Source organism: Phyllostomus discolor, chromosome 5 (genome assembly GCF_004126475.2).
Source record: "Phyllostomus discolor isolate MPI-MPIP mPhyDis1 chromosome 5, mPhyDis1.pri.v3, whole genome shotgun sequence".
NCBI lineage: Eukaryota > Metazoa > Chordata > Mammalia > Chiroptera > Phyllostomidae > Phyllostomus > Phyllostomus discolor.
In genome coordinates this window covers 47236532-47257201 of record NC_040907.2, presented here as the reverse complement: position 1 = coordinate 47257201, position 20670 = coordinate 47236532, and the positions used below count along the sequence as shown (strand labels likewise).

At 41.8% G+C, this 20670-nt stretch overlaps 1 protein-coding gene across 1 annotated transcript in view; it reads right to left on the bottom strand.

The window, feature by feature from the left end:
• The window catches only part of CACHD1 (cache domain containing 1), a 206686-nt gene that overhangs the window by 29632 nt on the left and 156384 nt on the right, over window positions 1-20670 (bottom strand). Inside the window, exons 8-14 of the mRNA XM_028512383.2 lie at window positions 15722-15871; window positions 11085-11318; window positions 7991-8140; window positions 7228-7351; window positions 6299-6416; window positions 1964-2132; window positions 65-207 (exon numbers count right to left, since the gene is read on the bottom strand). Of these exons, the coding sequence (XP_028368184.1) occupies window positions 65-207; window positions 1964-2132; window positions 6299-6416; window positions 7228-7351; window positions 7991-8140; window positions 11085-11318; window positions 15722-15871 (1088 nt within the window). The remainder of the gene's footprint in view (window positions 1-64; window positions 208-1963; window positions 2133-6298; window positions 6417-7227; window positions 7352-7990; window positions 8141-11084; window positions 11319-15721; window positions 15872-20670) is intronic.

The following is a 20670-nucleotide window of genomic DNA, read 5'->3' as shown; positions in this document are numbered from 1 at the left end:
GCCAGCATGCCCTCCCAGGCTTGAGGAGGGGCACACCAGAAATGGGCCCCACACCAGGGCTCACCTTGAGCCCTGGGTTAGCGATGAGGCGGGTGTTGTCACTGAGATAGGCTGTGTAGTGCTCCACCATGCGCTTTGTCTCTGGCTGGCTGAGGTGCTCGTAGGGGGAGGAAAAACTGCCAGCAGACAGCATGACGGTTGGACTTTCTGAAAGAGAGCAGACAAAGTGGGCCTGAGAACGCTGAGATTTCATCTCAGGTCCAAACAGAAGCATCCCTAAGGCTCTGCCAAACCATCAGCCGTGGTGGCACAGAGTCTCCCAGAAGGAGAGCAAAGAACTTGACACTGAGCTACAAAGGAAAAATGCCACATTTCTCTCCCTTCAGGGAGCTTACAGTCATGAGTGAACCAGAAGAGAAACATGTACAAACATGTACAAGTGCCTGAAATGGCCAATGTTCAAGATACCTCAGACCTGCACATAACATACTTAATAGGACCAAGGAAGCAGCATGTGATGTGGAGTCAGATGGAGTTGAATCTGGGCTCTGCTGTGTCCTGGCTGGAGTGCGTCCTACTTAGTCTGTCCTGGTCTCCTGATCTCATATCCAGGGAGAATCTGTAGGACAGTATTTAACCAGGGAAACCAAGCACAGGCTCTCATATGTCAGCAGTGGTGGCTTCTATCCTTGATCCCCTTCCTGTCTGTGGCCCCTCTAATTCAGTTTGCCAGCTGTCTAATGACTTAGTTATGATTTTCAAACCCTCAGTATTTCAACAGTGGAAAAAAGAATACCTATTTTAGGGTACTGCGAGTGTACTGTGTTGTTTTGACAACACACACCACAAATGCCTAGCACGGGCCAGGAGCATGGCAGCATGCACTACAAGAGGTGGCACTGTGGCCCGGGAGGGCCATTGAGTGACAGCCCAGCCTTGCTGCTTTCTGTGTTACCTTGGGAGAGGTCTGTACTTCTAACAAACCCAATGTCCTCATCTGTAACAGGTCAACTCCGAGGAGGAATGTAACAAATGACAAATATAAATTCCCTTTTACTTTTTAAAAATCATTTGCCTATTTCCTAAACTTGTTTGAAGACAGGGACCTATGGTAGATACAGAATGCTATACAGATACATAGGTATGCCCCCCAGTCCCCGTATCCCCTGACCCCCACATCTGAGTGCTTGCCTCTTACCGGGCCATATCTACAACTCTCTCTGATGGACTGTCTTTGGGCTACTAAAGCCTCTTCTGCAAGCACTAGCTGAAAGCTGAAAGTGAGTATGGAATATGGAAGTCCAGCACCTTTCTTGAGTCCGGGCAAACTCTGCAGTATAATTAAACTCCAAAGCCCCCCTACAGGGTTAGGTGAGGCTGCAACTTTACCTAAAATTAAACTCTTGCTTGCTTTCTCCTCCTTCCCTATCCTGTTTCCCTTACTTTGTTGCTGCTTTTTTCCAAGAGCCCATCCTTAATAAATCAACACACAAATCTTCACTGCAGTGTTTGCTGGAGAAACAATTCCAAGGCAAGGTCTTAATTGTTTTCACGTTGGCATCCCCAGACTGGCACTGCAGACATGCAACATCTTTTTTTTTTAAAGATTTTATTTATTTATTTTGAGAGAGGGAGAGAGAGAGGGAGAGAGAAGGAGAGAGAGGGGGAGAGAGAGGGAGAGGGAGAGAGAGAGGGAGAGAGAGGGAGAGAGAGGGAGAGGGAGAGGGAGAGAGAGAGAGAGAGAGAGAGAAACATCAATGTGAGGTTGCTGGGGGTCAGGGCCTGCAACCCAGGCATGTACCCTCACAGGGAAACAAACCTGCGACACTTTGGTTTGCAGCCCGCGCTCAATCCACTGGGCTACGCCAGCCAGGATCTTTTTTTTTTTTTTTAATTCAAACTGACATTTATGGTGAGCTGTTATGAGTAAGACCACACGAAGCAGAGAAGTGCAAGGCCTTACCTAGAGTGGCCAGCTGCTTAAAGTGGAGGCACGCACTAGGCTGGCCCAGGAGGTCCAGTCGGTGGTAGAGCAGCTTGCTGCTCGGGACAGTGTTGAGGTTCTTCAGTTGTCTGACAGGTATTTCTGGTTGTATCACCACAATGCAGAGAATAAAGGAAGTGTCTTGTACCTGGAAAAAAATCAATAACGAACTTCTAACACAGAAGACGAGGGTCCTGGGAATAGTGACCTTGCCCTGCATTATATTCTGCTGTCTCTGTCCTCTGTCCCACATGGAGAAATATTTGATGAGTTGATGAGTGAAAGAAAAAAATGAAGATGGCACGACAGACAATATTTCTGGCAAAGATTACATTTTATGTTTTCTATTTTCCTTTCTGATAGAGGAAAATTCATGTGTGTAATAGAAAATCATGAAGCTAATGAAGGGATTAGAAAATCTAGTCCCTTTGAATAGCGACCCCAACCTTCTTTTGCTTATTTAAACTGGAACATGGCATGAGAATACAACTGTTATTTCCTATGGGGTTTGAAATGCAATTTAAAACACAGGGTCCAGCAGAATTAACCCCTGCTTGAGTGTGGTTGGTAGGGTAATAATACGGGTGCAATAATTTATAGTTTTAATTTGAAAATTTTACCCAAATGTCATATGGTGTGCTTGGCTGTGATGTTACAGAATTCATGCTTATGATTTTGTAATAAAATATGGGACATTATTTGTGCTAGAGCCTGCATATAGTTGGTTTTGCAAAGAGGGTTTCAAGAAATGCCTATTTTAAAAGCAAATTATGAATCCACATATACAGCCCATATAGAATCTGGTTTATTCATCCTATCCAACCTTCTCTCTTCCTGGTTGGACACGACCAGGATTTGCCTGCCTGATGCATCCCTTCAGACCAGGACATGTGAAAGCTGTAGCTGAGCCTAAATTGTTCAGCTCATATGTGGGAGTACTTTCAAACTCACTTTGCTCCTAAAAAATGAATCCTTGTATAAAATTTAGTGAAAAAAAAATGCCCACCAAAGTATCAAAAACCAAGCTGAGCCACTTAGTTCTAGCTCCTTGACTTAAAAACATAAGAGTGCCAATCTCCTTAAGTCCATTGTGTTAGGAGATGGACAGAATCTATTTAAAAGATAGTATGTAAATAAATGAAGAGTGATGACCAGCTAAATCAGAATTAAAGCAGCTCAAAGGATTTACTTAATGATCAAGGAGAAAATTTAGGCAGGTTAGAGTTAAGTGAAATTTTGGGTTTATGAGGATGGTGGCAAAATCCTTTTAAACACAGGAGAAATTTGCATCTTTTTGAAACTGCTTTCAAGAATTGCTACTGAGGATATGCAATTAGATTAGCAAATTTAATCCTCTTCCTCCACCCACCAACTGAGACAATGACAGGGAGCTGCCAAGTGGCCTTTGCTGTTTCCTTTCTTCCCAACTCACTGAATCATCCTTCCTCTTACTTTCCTGTGCTGCGTGTTCCAAGGAACCGAAAGATAAAAACTTGACCAGAATGACCAGAATATAAGTTTGTGATTGTGTCTATTTAGTAAGACAAAAATGAAGTTACCCCAAGTCCTGGATCTATCGGGGTTATCACTTAGCAAGGTATATAAATGTCTAATCATTATGCTGTTATACCTGAAACTAGTATAATATTGTACGCCAACTGTCATTTAAAAATTTCAAACAATTAAAAACAAAGTTACCCTAGAATACTTTATAAATATTTATATTTATGAATAGTTCTTAGCTACAAGGAACCCAGATTTCAGTCTAGGTCTCCCTATCATGTTCTTCCCTGAAAGCCACAGTTTGCTTTCGGATTATAGTGTCTCCAGAAGGGCTCTCTGTGACTGAGGAGCGGATCTGTCACCGACTGCCCATGGGATTCATGTTCTGAAGTGGAGCATGGCTGTGTGATACAGCAACATCATAATGCTTTCTGAGAGTCCACACTTCCTTCCCTCAGAGCACGCAGCCTCCTCAAATGCTCGAAAATGGACTTGGATTACATAGCGATAGAGCAGTAATCTCCTCAGGCTCCTAACAGAATCCCTCACGTTATATTTAAATTAATTCAGTGAAATAACCCATCAATATATGTTACATGTAAAGATGCTAAGCCGTTTAACCAATTATTCTCAGGATAGGCTAAGTCTATTTGGATTATTTAGTAGAGGAATCTATTATTCCTAAAAACAACTTGAGTACCTACTAGCCTTCCCCTAAAATAACTCAAGAAGGCTTAAAAATATTTACTCTCAAGGCCAGGCAACCAGGTCAGCCTTTTATTTAAAACTCCAATCTCATTACTTATTACTCTCTCATTTTTCACTTGATAGTGATGTTCTTGATAATTTCAGAACTCTGAGCAAGCTAATGCTTCTTCCTCAACTGATTACATGATTATACCCATTTGGTGGAACTGAGCGGCCAAAATTTACCGGCATCACTAAACAGACAAACAGATAAACAAACAAAACTCCTATCTTAATTAGATAATACTTCTTTCTAAAATGTTAACATTGAGTTTATTTCTATACAAAGAAGGTCTTAAAAATGGCTACATTCCCTTCTTCCTCTTTTAATGCCAGCACATATTAAGGTAGATATTTTCCCAGGATGTAACTGAGTTGGCTTCAATCGGGATAGACTAGAGGTAACAAACCTCCAATTTCAAGTGCAAAAGTATTGGTTCAATCAAGTATTCTGGTTTCTGGCTCAAACTTTCTGATGTAAGAATTAAGCACTTCATCTTCATTTAAAAAACTGTTTAAATATATAAAAATAAAGGAAGATGATTCAATCATTCTAAAAAAATCCTGAAAATGAACTGACTCAGAGAATTTCAAAAAGACTTTGGCCTTCCTCAAATGTGTATTACTGAACAATAAAGTATCAGTAGAATTTAGCTTATAAATATAAGTTTCTCAAAAAGTTTCATTCATTATTTTGTTTTTGTTTTCATTGTAGCTATTGCTGTTGCCATAAGATGCTTTAAGAACCAAATAAGAAGGTCAGAGGAGGGAGAGTCATGTCTAAATCATGCTGGCTACTTCTAACTCTTGTGACTCCTATGCCAGACACGGGCATTGCACGAAGCTCTTTAATGGTCTGCATCCATCACTTGGCTGGATGCTCTATGAAGGCCGAGAGAGTATCATTCTTTTTAGCTCATAATAAATGTTCAATAAGTAGTTCATAAAGGGATGAATACATAGGCCCAATTGGAGTTAACAGGTTAAACACCTGATATGGCCATCCAAGGGAAGCTCAAGTGTGACTGCATTTGAACATTAGTAATTAAAATTATATGATAAAAATGAAAGTCCACTCTTCTTTTGGTCAATTACAATACCAAGGGCCCGATAACAGTATGCATGGTGTACCTGGAAGAGGGAGTTAAGGACAGAAGCAGAAGTAGTGTGGATGGTGTGCATTAGGCTGTTTCCCTGTGGCCCACTGTCTGAAGGAGGCTAGTAGGAAAAGCTGTAGTGGGCACCGCCAGTTATGCCTAAACTGCCAACCCACTTGTGGTGAATATGAATTATCTAAATTTTAACGTAAAAGTTTCTTTTCTTGGGGATATGTTAGCAGAGGGCATTTATGCTTTCATATCTCTTTTTTAAATTCCCTACTTCCAAAATTTGAGTTTAAAATGATAAAAACTAACTGGGCAATACCTAAATGTGTATGAACAGGGAACTGTTACAGAAATTTGGTCCATCTATGTAATACCACGTAGCCATTAAACATGCATGCACATGAACATACACACATACACTGATACACATGCCTGTGTGTAGATAAGAAAATTTTAAAAGACTTTGGGAAAGGAGAAAGAGAAGGAGAAACATCAGTGTGAGGGAGAAATATCAACTGTCTCTTAGATGAGCCCCAACCAGGGACCGAACCCACAACGAGGCATATACCCTGACCAGAAATCGAACCTACAACCTTTTGCTTTGCAGGACAACACCCAACCCACTGAGCCATACCAGTCAGGGCTGGATAAAAAGTTTCTGGAAATTGATCAAAGTGGTTATTTCTGGGGAACAAGAGGTCAAAGCCGGGGTGGAGGGAAGAGTACAGTTTACTGTCTACTTTCTATCCTTTTATATGGTTTGGCTTATTCATCATGAACAATACCTGGTTTTATAAATAGAAAAGGGAAGAAGTTCTAAAACATCTGAAGCATCTCTTCTTTTTCCAACCACTTTAAAACCGATGAGTAACCTCACCCGAACTAAGGTCCCCAGAATCTCTGCGTGACGGAGTGCACTGCGCCCACAGCAGCCCGGCCAGGCGCCGCCCTCACTCACCATCTTCCAGGCGTAGCTGACGTTGTACGCCTCCTTCCCCGTTTCTCGCAGCTTGTTGATGTGCCAGGACAGGGATGAGTTCACAGGCACTGCGATAATCTGGCTGCCCAGAGGGAGGCTGCGTTGGCAAACAGGACGGAATATTTCAGGTGGAAGATAAAAATTAAGCACTTAATTAAAGGCTGGGGAGAAGCTGAGAGTCAATGACCATCTCCAGATTTTCAAAAGCAGTGAAGCTCATCACTTTTTAAAGAGATAATGCAAGATTTTCAATTTTCTAAAAGCGTTACATCAGCTCTGCACTAAAAACATTCTTTACTCTCCACCTCGGTACCCCCAATTCTAATTCTTTCCAGAAACTACGTTGTCTCAAATCACTCAGTTATTACTTGAAAACCAATGAGCACAAAGACCCATTTCTCTATAGGTTACCATCTGCCAAAATAATGTATCATGGTTGGAAAAAATCCAATCTGTTTTTTATTTCAAGAGAACATGTTGTATATGATTGTGCTGTCAACTTGGAATGGACACTACCTTGCCAAGTGATTTTCTGGCATGCTACAGAGCTGGTCCTCCACTTAACCTTTCATTTCGCCAACATTTTTCAACTCAGTACAATGGGAGTATTCTTTTTTAAATGAGATAACATATATCTGATTTTACAATTAAAGGCAATGTAAACACAGAATTTGACTTACCAGACATTTCTCCCAAATAACAGTTCTGAGAGACCTTACCTATTATTCAAAGTAAACATGTTTTGGGCTATTATTAGTCTTAGGAAAAAAATTAGTGAGTATACTATTGATAACATTAAAACAATTTATACACTTGCTTTGTATCCTGTAATAAACACTCACGCTTGACCTCCAAGGATCCTATTCTCAGAGAAAAACAAAATGCTATGACCCCCACCTTTTCCTTACCTGAGAATATTTTGTCGAACCAACTCAAATTTGGGGATATTTTCATAGTGAATGATGTCAGTATGAAGAGGGGGTTCTGATAGTAAATATGGCCTGGTGAGGGACGGGTGCATAAGTGTATACCCTGAAATAAAAAAACAGAAACACAGGCCATGGAAAACGGCTGCAGGCAGAAGGGGATGTAATCAAGGGAACCGTGGAACTCTCTGGGACGGCTGCCCAGCGCTCCGCTTCTCAGGACGGACTCACCGGCCCGACAAAAACTGAACGTGGTTCATGTGTTTTTGTGCAAACCCCTTAAATGTGGAAATATGTCTTAGATTATCAAACATCTGTCTAGTCAAGAATATGTTGGAGGTACTGGTTGCTTGGTCTTGTCTTTGTTTTATGCAATGTTATAATCCATCATATAAACCTTCATGCTAGTGAATCCAAAGACAATAATAGAGACCAAAAATGCAAAAAAAAAAAAAAAATCTATCCAAAGTTTCACATTCTATGTGTCACTCAACCCTCAAGTCCAATTTCCTGATGCTACAAATAGCTATTACCTAACCCTCAACACAACATAGGAACAAATGCATAATTTTAGATTCATTCTGTCATTTTTATAGTGTTGTATTATAAATAGTAGTCCTAGTCACACCATGTTTGTAAAAATACTATCATTTTCTACTTGGCTAGGATCAGAATATCTACAGGTTATTTTTTTCAGGCTGCTAAAGAAATGACTATTTCCCATGCTTAATTTTTAGCAGATTACCTTTGTCATCTATGAGAAAAGTATAGGAAGCCAAAGAGTCTTGGTAATACGTCACATCTTCAAGAATGTAAGCCAGGTTCACGTCCACACCTACAATTCCCAGAAGCAGGTTTCCAAAATAACAGGGTTTACTCACAGTCATTATCAAACCTATGGGTTAAAAAAAGAAAAATCCGAAGACTAGCAGAGAAGGATGAGGACTGGAGCCACACGCTAGTGAGCCATAAAGGCTGCTACCACCCATCTCAAGTTCGCCGGGAAGAAAAGTTTCCGGTGTGATCCAGTAACCAATCACTGTGTTTCCCGACAGCATGAGAGTACTAGGGAAAGAGAGACTTTTGGGAGCTCAGGTAGCTCAGTTAAATTGAGGCAATGTGTATATTTTCCATTACTTTTCACCTTAATGGACATGATATTCCAGATCAATGCCAAGCATCATCAGCACTTCATACATCACTCTGCTTCCTGGGGTAGGGAACATTCAGCTGAACTTGAAAGACACAAGGTATCAAAGTATCCGGGTTCTACCCAGCGGTGCCCCTTGTGTATCATGCATTTTCATTGGACGTAACTTCTCTGAGGCCTGATTTCCATGTGTGTTTAATGGACATAATAGTAACTGCTGTACTGATTTCTAGGGGCTGTGAGATGAAAAGACATTATGGATAAAGGAAAGCTTATAAGGCACTATGCTTCATTAATGTACCCTATCCAAAAAAACAGGAAGATGGAGAGAAAAACTTAGGTAGAGAATCTTGTTTTCTGACCACTTAGAACTCTGAGTAGCTAAAGGAGACACTACATTTCCAAAGAAACATATTTCTTGTCACTTGAATGAGGAATTTACAAACTTATGTAAAGAACTAGATAGTAAGTATTTTAGGCTTTGTGGGTTATACAGTCTCTGTTACGTATACTTTTTTTTTAAACAAGGATTTGAATGTAAAAAAACAGTTTTTGGATCTTAGGCCACACAAACACACTAGGACAGCTAGGGAAAGAGAAAGGCAAAGGGGAGGAAAACGTGTAGGTGAGAGCGTGCCAGCAGGCCAATGCACGGCCCTGAGCATCAGGACAGCTGTGCTTCCCTGCTGGTTCCACTGCTGCGTTGGGTTCAGTTGTGCCACCTCTCAGAATGAGACTTTTTGTGTATCAGATGGAGAGCTGAGACAAAATGATCTCTAGGATCCCATATAATTCTACAATGCTATGGTTCTAAATAAAGGTCAAAACAAAAAAAGATGAACAGCTTCTCTCCATCTTCCTCTTGTATTTTCCTGGGCTTAATGGCACATTCATGCCTTAGCAGCACATCAGAAAGCCATCCTTCAATAAATATGCGGGAAAGGGCTTTGGACCCTCTTAAGGTTTTCTACAAGGCACGGGCTTCTATACAGAGAATTGGGTATGAGGTCCACTCAGTAATATCAACAAAATATTGCTGAGTTGCCATGACCATCAAGGCCAATCACATGCATATCACAGCAGGAGGAAGTGGATACAACAGGCAAAACTTGTGAAAAGTTATGCCCAGTTATACAATGAGTATGTTTTAAGGATGTAATGTATAGCAGGTTGACTACTGTTAACAATACTGTACTGTATATTTCTAAGTTGCTAAGAGAGACCTTAAAAGTCTTTATTACAAGAAAAAAAATATGTAACTATGTGAGATGATGGACATTAACTAAGCCTATTGACCTCTCTTTCTCTTATCAGACTTAAATGTTTGTTGTGGGGGGATGTTTGCCTTACCCATCACTGCCTGGCATGATGCTTAGCTGGCAACGCAATAATACCAGTTAAATGAATAAAAGGTCACCCACATTTGAGGCTTGGCATTCCCTATAAAAGAAAGTAACCTTGTCTAAAGGTGGGTGTTTTTACCCTATACACTTCCGTGGGGCCTGCCAGAAATAGGAAGGATAAAAAAAATCAGGGTGTACCAGCAACTACCATATTTCTTCCTTATAGGAAAAAACATGTCTACCTAATTCTAGAAAACACGCTCTCTACAGGCTTGTTACTTTATATACACGAGTTTCCTCTGAATACCTGTATTTGTGAGCATCCCTAGTTAATGGAACATGAAAATTAAATCTCATGTGGTGATTTTGTCTGTTTGGCTAGTAATTAACTGCCTCTTCAATCTTTTCTGTCAAGGAAGAAGAGAGGGAAGGATGTGGGAAAAAGAATAAGCAAGAGTATAAGAAGAAAAAGAAAAAGGTGGCATTTTTACTGAGCATCTACTGTTGGCCTGGCATTTTCCTAGATGCTTTACAAATATTAGTGCAATTAATCTTCACAACTGCATTGAGGGAAATATTATCTTACCCATTTTATAGACCAATAAATTTAATCATGTGAAGATTAAACACTTCACCCAACTTGTGACATTAGGGTGATGATGATGATAATAATAACAATAGTAATAGTAACAAAAACAAAATAATAAATTATGGGTAAATTGTGACATTAGGATGATAATGATAATAGCAATAATAACAAAGGTAAAATAAATAAATAAAACAAGATCAGTAATTACTATTGAGAAGAACGCCAGGCACTAATAAATCTTACAATCTTAATAACCTCAAAAATTAATTACATGAAAAATGTTATTACACTTTTAACAGGTGACCAAATGGGAATTAAGAAGACTAAGTTACCAAGAACAGCAACTCAGCTGCAGAGTGGAACTTGAGATCCTCCCTTATGCCACGCAAGTATTTGTTGACTACACCGTGTTGCTTTGCCTTTGAGGCTGAATTCTAATCACTGTTGAGCTTTATTTACTACCAGCTATGCACAGGTACCCTTTAGTTCCAATTCACTAACTTTTAGATATGGGAAAAGCCTTACAATTAGATATTCCTGCTCATTGTGTGAACTGAGCCGGGGCCATGAGGAAGAAATAGGATGCCGTGGGGTCAGGCAACCCTCTGACCAGAGAAAGAAATGTTCACTCCCTCACCTGCCCAGACCCTCCAATGCTCACAGGCAGGTATTGAACAACATTTAAAATTATGCTCCTCGTGGACTCACATCCACTCCCTTTCCCTTTCTTTTAGCAGGAAGTTTCCTCCAAACTCACCATCTCCCATCTCATCAGAGAAGGGGAGGCTAAAGACAGCTTCGTCAATCATTCGGTTGGGAAGGTTGGTGTAGAACCTGCCGACTGTGGTCTCCAGGTTACTCAGCTGGTTCAGCACCATCATGCTTCCCTTAATCACAGGCAAGGCTGAACGGTCCGGCACGCCATACTTCCCTGAGTTCTGTTCAGCCAGATCTCTTAGGAAAGCCAGCTCTTTCAAACCAGTCACCCCATCTGAAATGGGAAGACAAGGAAAGACAATGTAAGGCAACATGGCACATATTTCTATAACTTTGCCATTTAGAGCTCATATTAGGGCGTGGCTGAGGTCTTGTAATGCCTCTGCCAAATGATGACCCCTCCACCAAAGAGGTCTTTGCAGAGACAATCTGGACTCAGGACATGGATACCAGCTCTTGCTGAGGAACAAAGCCTGATGTGTAGTCTTTCCTCAAATAGCCAAGACTGCAAAAGTGTTCTTTAAAAAGCAACAATGATGCCCTGACTGGTGTGGCTCAGTGGATTGAGTGCCAGCCAACAAAATGAAAGGTCACTGGTTTGATTCCCAGTCAGGGCACATGCCTGGGTTGCAGGCCAGGTCCCCAGTTGGGGGCACATGAGAGGCAACTGGTCAATGTCTCTCCCTCTTGTTCTCCCTCCCTTCCTATCTCTATAAAAATAATAAATAAAATATTTTTTAAAAGGCAACAATGAAAAACACACGAGTAAATTAAGAAGCCCCATTTAGCAAAGATATTCTTCCCTAAAAGTTTAATTATATGTAAAGTATTTTTTGCTTTTAACATTTGAAAGCCAAAGTCATGACTAAGAACTCTGTATTTAATTTAAATTAGTAGATGAAGTTGTAAGAGTTTAAAGGACAGAGGTTTACCATTTCATTTCTTACCTCCTCGCCTATTAAACACTTGCCAAAGTCTCATGTAACTGAATGCAAGAATTATGGACTGCATTCAGGATGCCTCCAAACACTGTGTCTTTAAGCTCGTTTTAATTACAAATGTTTTCATGCAAGATATTGTCAGGGTAACACTGGATTTGATGTATTTTATGTGCATTTTTTACGTTTAGACAGTTTTAAAAGTTTGTAAAAGATTCAGGCATATTGGGATGTACTGTTCTGCAACATCTGTAATCTATAGCACAAAATTCAATAAACCTTTAAAAATTTTGGTTTGCTATTGTTGGAACACAGTCAAGAGGATTAGTAACTGATCCCATATGGGTACCACTGTAAACAAATTCAAATGATTTCAATCACTACTGAGATCCTACCAATGAGTTTTCAAAAGGCTTTGCCTCATGTTCTTGAACTATTTAGTCATTAAAAAAAATCCAAAGAGTTTACGGCTCACCTACCTCATGTGACATTAGCACTGTATAATGGGGAGTGTATACACGCTAAGCCTTGTGAGTTTATTTCTAAAGTCACAGCAGTATCTAATGGATATCATTTCTTTCTTAACATATTGTATTTTAATAACTTGGCTTTTGTTCCCCTCATGCAATGCCTAAGGAAAGTCAGAACCAGATTATTGTTCCCTATGCGTGACATAAAGTTGAGATGGAGGGGGTGGTAAGTGGTACCTTTAGGAGTAAAAGACAACACAAAACACACGAATGATCCCTGATCCCTGACCTTCCACACCTGAGAAGCTCAGATGCTCCCAGAGGTGAATGGGAAAAGAAGACAAGTTAAGGCAATAAATACATTTTCTTTCTTTGTCATGTACTACTCGGTGCTCTCAAAATGTAAAAGAAAAGTAATTAATAGGAATATCCTCTAGCTAAAGAAGAAAAGTGTGGGATGCAAGGCTATCAAAGATTGGAAATTTTATATCAGTCTATCAAGAAATGTTGTTATACAGGGCTGGCAGTAGAGGTGCAGACTGGTTTAGGTATGCTGGATGAGTCTATTATCAACACAGTCATGCTAGGAACTACATTTCCCAGAATCTCCTTCCCTTTATGCTTCCAGGTTAAAGGTGAACAGAAGTGAAGTGCGTGAGATTAAGGGGAGAAGTGAGAGATGGTGACAGATGCAGAAGGACCAGAATGTCCTAGTTTGTCTCACTCGCTCTGATCCGATCCAGTTTCCTTCCCCAGCTGCCGGCTGGCTCACCGAGGGTGATCCCACTCCAGATGCTTCACTCGGAGTTCACAGAGGCAGCAGCCACGAAGAGCCAACAGCCTCCCATCAACTTCCACACCAGGCCTCCTAACGGTCTTCAGTTTTTCTAGGTTCTGGAGATTCTTACAGGCTCTAACTCCTTCACCCATACCAGAGCTGGATGCTAAACTTTGAATTGCCAACTCTTCTTTACTTTCCCAGTTTTCCCCATCATTTTGTACACTGGAATCCTGATAATAAATCTGTTATACCAGAATTCTCAGAGTGGTCCTGCTTCTTTACTTGAAGCCTAACTGACAGAGCAAGGGAGTGGGTCAGTGCCCGTGAACGTGTGCAGAGACGGCACTCGCGAGGGGCACAGATGGCAGCAGGGCTGTGGGTCTGGCTAGGTTAAAGGGAGCAAGGAGAGACGGGTGGTTTGAAGGAAGTAGCCAGGGGTTTCCCAGAAGGAAACTATCAGGGGCAGAGCAGGTACAAAAGATACTCTGGTGGGGAGATTTAGGAGCAGTGAAGAGATGGGTGAGAGCAAGGAAGCCTCTTTACTCAGCATCTGCCTGAGCAGACCTTCAGATCCAGCGGGAAAGAAGACACGATCACTTCCTTTTATGTTTCCTTACTCCTGTACCATTGCATTCAATGATGTATCTGCCTTGTCTGTCTGTCTTTCTCACTAGGTTATAAGCTTCCTGAGGTCAGGGACTTTGTATGATACAGTTCTAAAACCTCAGTGCACTAGGTTACATTGTAGGCTTGATAAATTTTCCCTCCCCTCCCCTCTCTTCTCCATTCTGACCCCTCCCCCTTTACCCTCTTTCCTTCCTTTCTTCCACACCCCCTTCCTTACCTCTGTCCCTTCCTTCCTCTTAAGAGTGAAAAGCTAGCCACATGAAAAAAGAGAGACTGGCACTCAGAGTAACACTGAAAGTATGTGTCCCAGGCAAAAACAGGCCATCCCTACCTACCTCGGCTGTGCTCAGAATACACAGGAAACTAAAGCATCGCTCCTGTCTGACAAGCTCAAGTTCGGTGGAAAGAGGAGGGAAGAGACACCAGTATGTATGTGAGCACAATACTGCAGTTAACAGGCAACATGCACACAGCACTATGCACACACCCTGGGGAGCGACCCAGACTCGGGGAGAAACACCTCTGCCTCGGAGCTGTCCTGGAACAGAAATCACAGAGTCTTTCATTCTTTCCTTCACCTGCTCTGAGGGACTGGTCGCTTACCAGGTGCTGCGTCAGGAACCTTAAATGCATCATATCTTGTTCACTTATTATCATGGCAACCCTATGTATATTTTATTCCTTCATTTTATAGACAAAATTGTGGCCTAAAGCAATGACGTAACTTGCAATAAGCCCCACGGCTAACTGAAGACTGGAAGCCGGAACCTCTAGACGGCACACGTGCAGTCCACAAAATACCTGGGGGAGGACCATGTGGCCCCAAACTCACATTCCAGGACCCCACCCAAGAGGGCCTGAAAGAAAATCGGAGGGCACTGCCTGGGAGTCTTCTTTTCACAAAAATAACTCCAAGTAATCCTCAGCACGTTAAAATATGAGAAGCACTGTTCCTAAAGCCAAGTGGTTCTACATGGAACTCTGGAAGTGGATCAGAGAAATAAAGGCCATAGGCAGGAAGGGGTGCTGGATCGAGACATGGCCTCTTCGAAAAAGGGGCCCACAGCCACCTGGAACAGAGAACAAAGGGCCTGGAGATGTTTTGAGAGAGGGCAATGCATTAACAGGCAGGGAGACCAGACACAGCAGAGAGGCCAGAAAACTGAGCTGCAGTCAGACTGGAGGACAGGAGGAAAGGTATTGAGCATTTCCTCAGATCTGCCAATGGACTAAATCCTTTCATATAATTAATATCCGATTTAACAGCAAAAACAAAAAACACCACAAGAACTTTAACGAGTTTCTTGCAGGTGGCAGGCACTATCCTGGGTGTTTAATACATAGGGCGAATCTCCAGAACAACCCTGCCAAGTAGACAGTACTTGTCCCTATCATACAGCTAAGACAGGAGGAGGAACAAGTAGCAGAAGAGGCTTCAGGGTGTGAGTCTGTGGGGAGATGTAATATTCACAGTCTCGCAGAAGAATGCAGGTCAATGCCTTGACTTCCTTAAGTCAGAGAAAACTTAGTTGCCTCCATGCAGTATGGAATTCCAAGGATATGAAGGAGAAATAGGGAAAATAAAAGGAGTTGTGCAGACTACTCTGCAAGACCACATAACTAGAGAAGGTTTAGGAACGAGCAGCTGGCTGGAGAGACGAAGAGAAAGGACCGTCTAACACGCATCCTGAATGCCCACCTTAGAGAGAGAAAGCCGGGCTTAGGAAGGAAGCTGCCTAGGTGCCCTCTCCTTACACCCTTCATCAAAGCACACTGCGAGGGTTCTTTTCTATTTTTATGAAAGCAGCATACACTTAGAGAGAACTTTCATCTGAAAGGAAAATCTCAAAACACTACCTACCGTTCATGAGGGCATAGGTGAGAATCATCACGGAGTTGTTTAGAAAGCTATTTTCTTCATTGATGATGCGGAGAGTCCCCTTTTTATCTTCTTCTGAAGAGTCCTTTGATGTAATGCCAGCTGACAGGTAAATTATGACCATGTCTGTATCTAAACAAAAACATACAAATTGTTACATTGGATTCTGGCTACAGGCAGCAGTTCCATTTCTTTGTCAGGTCCCCTGGACTTTCCCGCCTCAAGGACCCGCCTGGCCCGCCGCTCCTGCTCTTTCGCATTTGATGCTGGGCTTTCATCTCCCCGCCTCTGCTTCTCATCCGTGCTGCCCTTTGTGGGCAATGAGGCCTCATTCATCCGCTGTCAGGTAAAGAAGTGTTCCTAATAAATTTACCAGATAAAAGGAGATTTCCTTTAGGCACCCATGGTTCAGGTAATTTAGCTATCCGAAATGGAAGTCTCTTCTGCCTTCTGCAAATGAGGCTTCAGAACCTGATTTAATCTTTTCCTTAGTGACTCAGGGTTCTTGCCAAGAATGCACATTTTCTTTTTCTTGGTGGGGGAGGGATTAGCCTTTAAAAATGGTGATTTTTCCAGGGGCTCTTGAGATGTGTGCAGTTATTTTCCCCATACTAAGTAGTTCCAAACCATTTTTATTTTAAAAACTTGCCAGAGTAGAAGAGCAATAAAACACAGACACAGGAGCCAGGTTGCCTGTGTTCAACTCCCGGCTCTGGTACCTATAAGCTGTGTCTGGGTGATGCAGGCAGAGTTTTGAACCTCCCCACACATCCTTGTCCACAACGTGGGGATGACAGAACTTCACAGGGGTGCTGGGAGAACTGATCAGTTAATTTAAGAAAAGACTGAAAACAGAGGGGTGATGGCCAATAGAGGGCAAAAGACAAAAGAAGAAACCATAACATACACCCAAACACAAAACAAAACTCGTGTAGTGGTGTCAAGTAGCATCTATGACTCAAGATTAAAACTACTCCTACTAAGGCTAATGGGTACAGTTAATTGAGAAGTTATTTTAGCTCAGTGTGAAGAACTCCTTTCAAGTGGATTTACTCACAAACAAAAAGGATAGATTTCCTGCATTACAGACCCAGAGACCCAGGCTGAATAATGGCTTTAATGGAGGGAAGGAAGGAAGGAAGACAAGTTGATTTTTACATTTTCTTTCTAATCTGAGATTCTTTGATTCAATACAGATTTGTAAGACATCCTGCATATCAGTTTGCGTTTTTTTATTGAGAAATACATATTTATACAATATGTGATAATGCTTATTTCTTCAGGCCTTAATTGCTGTCATCATTAGAGGTTGCTGCAGAGTTGCTGTGGCAGGTGATCCCCAAGCTGGTCCCCCAGTGATCCTACCACCAGACATTAGCATCCATGGGCAGTAGTCTCCCTGGGCGTGTGGGCTGGAGTTAACGACTCACAGCAGAGGGGATGGGAGAGGTTAGGTTATAAGAAGACAGTGGCTTCTACCTCCGGTGCTCTCTCACCCTGACAGAAGTCAGATGGCATCTAGTGAGCTGTTCTGTGGAGAGGCATGGAATCAAGGCCCTGAAAATCGAATCCCACCAGCACCCATTTGAGTGAACACAGAAGCAAATCCTCTCTGGGTTGAACTTCAAGAAAACAACAACACTGGCCAATAGTTTGACTGCAACCTCATGGGACACCATTAACCACAGGTACCCAGCTAGGCTGTGCCCCAATTCCTGACCTACAGTTGCCAAAATAATAAATGCTTATTATTTGAAGTCACTGAGTGTTGGGGTAATTGGTCAACCAGCAAAGGAGAACGTATACAGTTACTCTTTTAAAAAATTATCCTCACAATGTTGAGGATACCATGCTTAAAGTTCTTGCAATTTATAGATTTCCAATTTAGACTTGGATAGTATCCTTTATTATGCAGCACTGAATAGATCATTTATGTTGAATCAATGCTGCAGGCAAATGAACTGATCTAATACAATTTGACTCAAAGAAGTAAATCCATTCAAAGTTGCTATCCCTTAGTTACTACTAAGATTTAGCATATAAGCATGTCTTAAAGCCCATTTTGATGCTTGAATAATTCTCTAATAAACACTAACTTCAAACTTATATCACACTATTTATTTATCAGAAATTAGGAAGTGAATACTGATGAAAGACACACAAAATACCCATAAGCTTAGGAATATCCCTGTCTTAAACTAGGTGATATTTTTCTAATGTTGCAAATACACACCTGCAAACATCTCACTTAAAGTTTCAGACTGTTCTAAAGTTATGAGAAAATCCATTGCTCTATGGCAAACGTACTGTGTGATAAATTCCTGGATGCACCTGTAACACTGACTTAAAAGAAACCCCACTGAGTTTCTTACTTAGCTTTATGATTCTAAGTACATTGTCACTGAAACTTAGTTTCAGGGCACAGACCCGTATTGGGAAAGCTAGGAGGCCTGCAGCCCACAAGTTCCTTCAGCAGCCAGGGCATTTTCTCTCCATCCCCAGAGTAAGATACACATTTGATGAGCATCCTCACTGCCTTGGCCTTATCCCTGACTCCATTCCTGTGCTATCTTCAATCAAAATTGAGTTATTTTTCTATTCTTAGACACCACACTTGCAAATTTTGGTCTGATTTACTTATTAGAATATTCTGTCTAGTCACTCAGTGGAACTTTGAACCCTGTGATTAGTAATGTCAGAGTTGAGTAATTATACAGACTTGGGGCAGAGCAACAACATAGCATGTACCTAGAAGACAATGCAATGGGCTCTCCACTTGGCAAGCCGCTGTCTAGGCTGTCTGCATGTCTTAGGGTCAACATTAAAAAAGGAAAGAACAACTCAGATCTGGACGTTGACCGTGCCAGTAGATCGCCACTCCTAACCATCTGCTATAAAGTGACCCACCAACCAATCATGCCAATAACCAACCCAGGACAAACAACCCAAATGTATTGATGGTATCAGTTAAAGATCTACTATATGACTGAAAAAGACCCAGCACTAGATAAAAGTTTTAGATTTTTCTTATTAGTGCAAAGCTACAATAATTTATGACATGTATCTTTTGTTTATATGGCTACTGGTACGGGGTCAATATTTCACTTGCATGCACAGATTAATCCTCACAACAATCCTACTGGGTAGGTCTGACTCATTAGAATGATCCCACCCCATGGTCTTAAAGCAGTGCCAGGAACAGAGTAGGTGCTAAATGATTTTCTGTGGAATGACCAGGAATGATATACAGTGCAAGCTCCTGGGAGGAGCACACAGACGCCTCACTGTGCTGCAGCCAAGGCTACTCGTGGGCCTTGGTCACAGTTAGGCTTGAGGTCAATTTAGGATGCTTGGGGTATCTGCTCTAGGTTAGCTGGAAGTCTTGGAGGAAACTGAATATCATAATAACCACAGCTACATTTATTTAATATTTATGATGGAATCCTGGATCTTATTATCACCCCCAGTTTGTGGATGAGGAAATCAGTCCAGGAGAGATCAAATAATTTACTCAAGTTCACAAGGTTAGAAAAATTTCAAAGTAGGAATTTGAAACCACATTGGTTGAAATCCAAAACCCGCATGTTTAACCACTACGCTATACTGCTTGAGAGCACCTCAAATCTCTCCTGAATAAACTGGACAATGCTAATTCCTGAAGTATTTGTTTATGCAACCCCATGGGCTCTTTCCCCCCACCTCTAATCTGTCAGGAGAAGCTTTAAGTGGAGACCTGTGAGCTAAACCTGAGAAACATGTTACTTGGCCTAAAAAAGACTACTCTATGCATTAAAAACAAACAAACAAAACACATACAAGACAAATGCTTCCCATTAAAGTAGCCTTCTGCTAATGTGCCGTGTAGGAAGATTTGTAAGAAGAGTATTTAATGAGTTCTGTACTCACAGTTTTAGAGCTGGAACAAATGTTAAAATTTGAAAATCAAGGGATTTCACATAAAAATCCAGATTTCTGGCTTCTCTTGAACCAGAAGATCTGGCAGCACTGGGCAGAAATTCCTTTCTGGAAACACAGGCTAAACAGAAGAGCAGCTGCCCTCCTGGCGGAGCAGGCGCTCCCGAGCTGATGATGCCCCACAAACAGTCCCTGTCACCCTCCCCCGGGCTCACTAGACTCACCACCTGGTCACTGCCAGGCTGACATTTCTCTCCATGATTTAAACAGTATACTCATCAAAAATGGACTTAAACTCCAAAGCTGGTTTGATGGCCAAGGAATCAAGTAGAAAGAACAATTCCACTGAGGAATGCCAGCAGGTAGACGGCACCTGGAAGATGACACCTACAGGTAAATGGCATTGACCAACTAGCCAATCATGAATCTTGAATATTTAAGAGGTCAGCCTTATCCACTAGTCTTATTGAACCATGGGGAACTTTATGCTTGGCCATCCTGTCATATTGGTCATCAGTAGCTGGCACTTTTCAGGGCTGGTTGGGGAAATTCTAAGATGAGCCCAAAGACCAACACCCTTGCATAGTCCTCTCCCCTCCTGAGTGTGGGCATGACCAGTAATTTGCTTCTAAGCAAAAGACTATGGCAAAGGTGATGGAGTGATTTTGCAGATGGAATTAAGGTCTCTAATGAGTCGATCACAAGGGAGCTCAACCTCATTAAATTGAAAGGGAGGGTGGGTCTGATTGATCTACAGACCAGACCTTTAAAAATTTAAAGCCCTCCCTGACGTGAGGAGCTGGAAGAGGAGACGCTCTCCTGCTGGCCTTGAAGAAGCAAGCGGACATGGATTTTACAGTTGCGGGGAAATTAATGATGTCAACAACTGAGCTCAGAAGAGGACTCCAGCCCTCCAGCGAGACCACAGACCTGGCTGACGGCCGGACTGCGACCTTGTGCGATCCCAAACAGAGAGCCAGCCAGCTAAGCTCTTCCTGGACTCCTGACTCATGGAA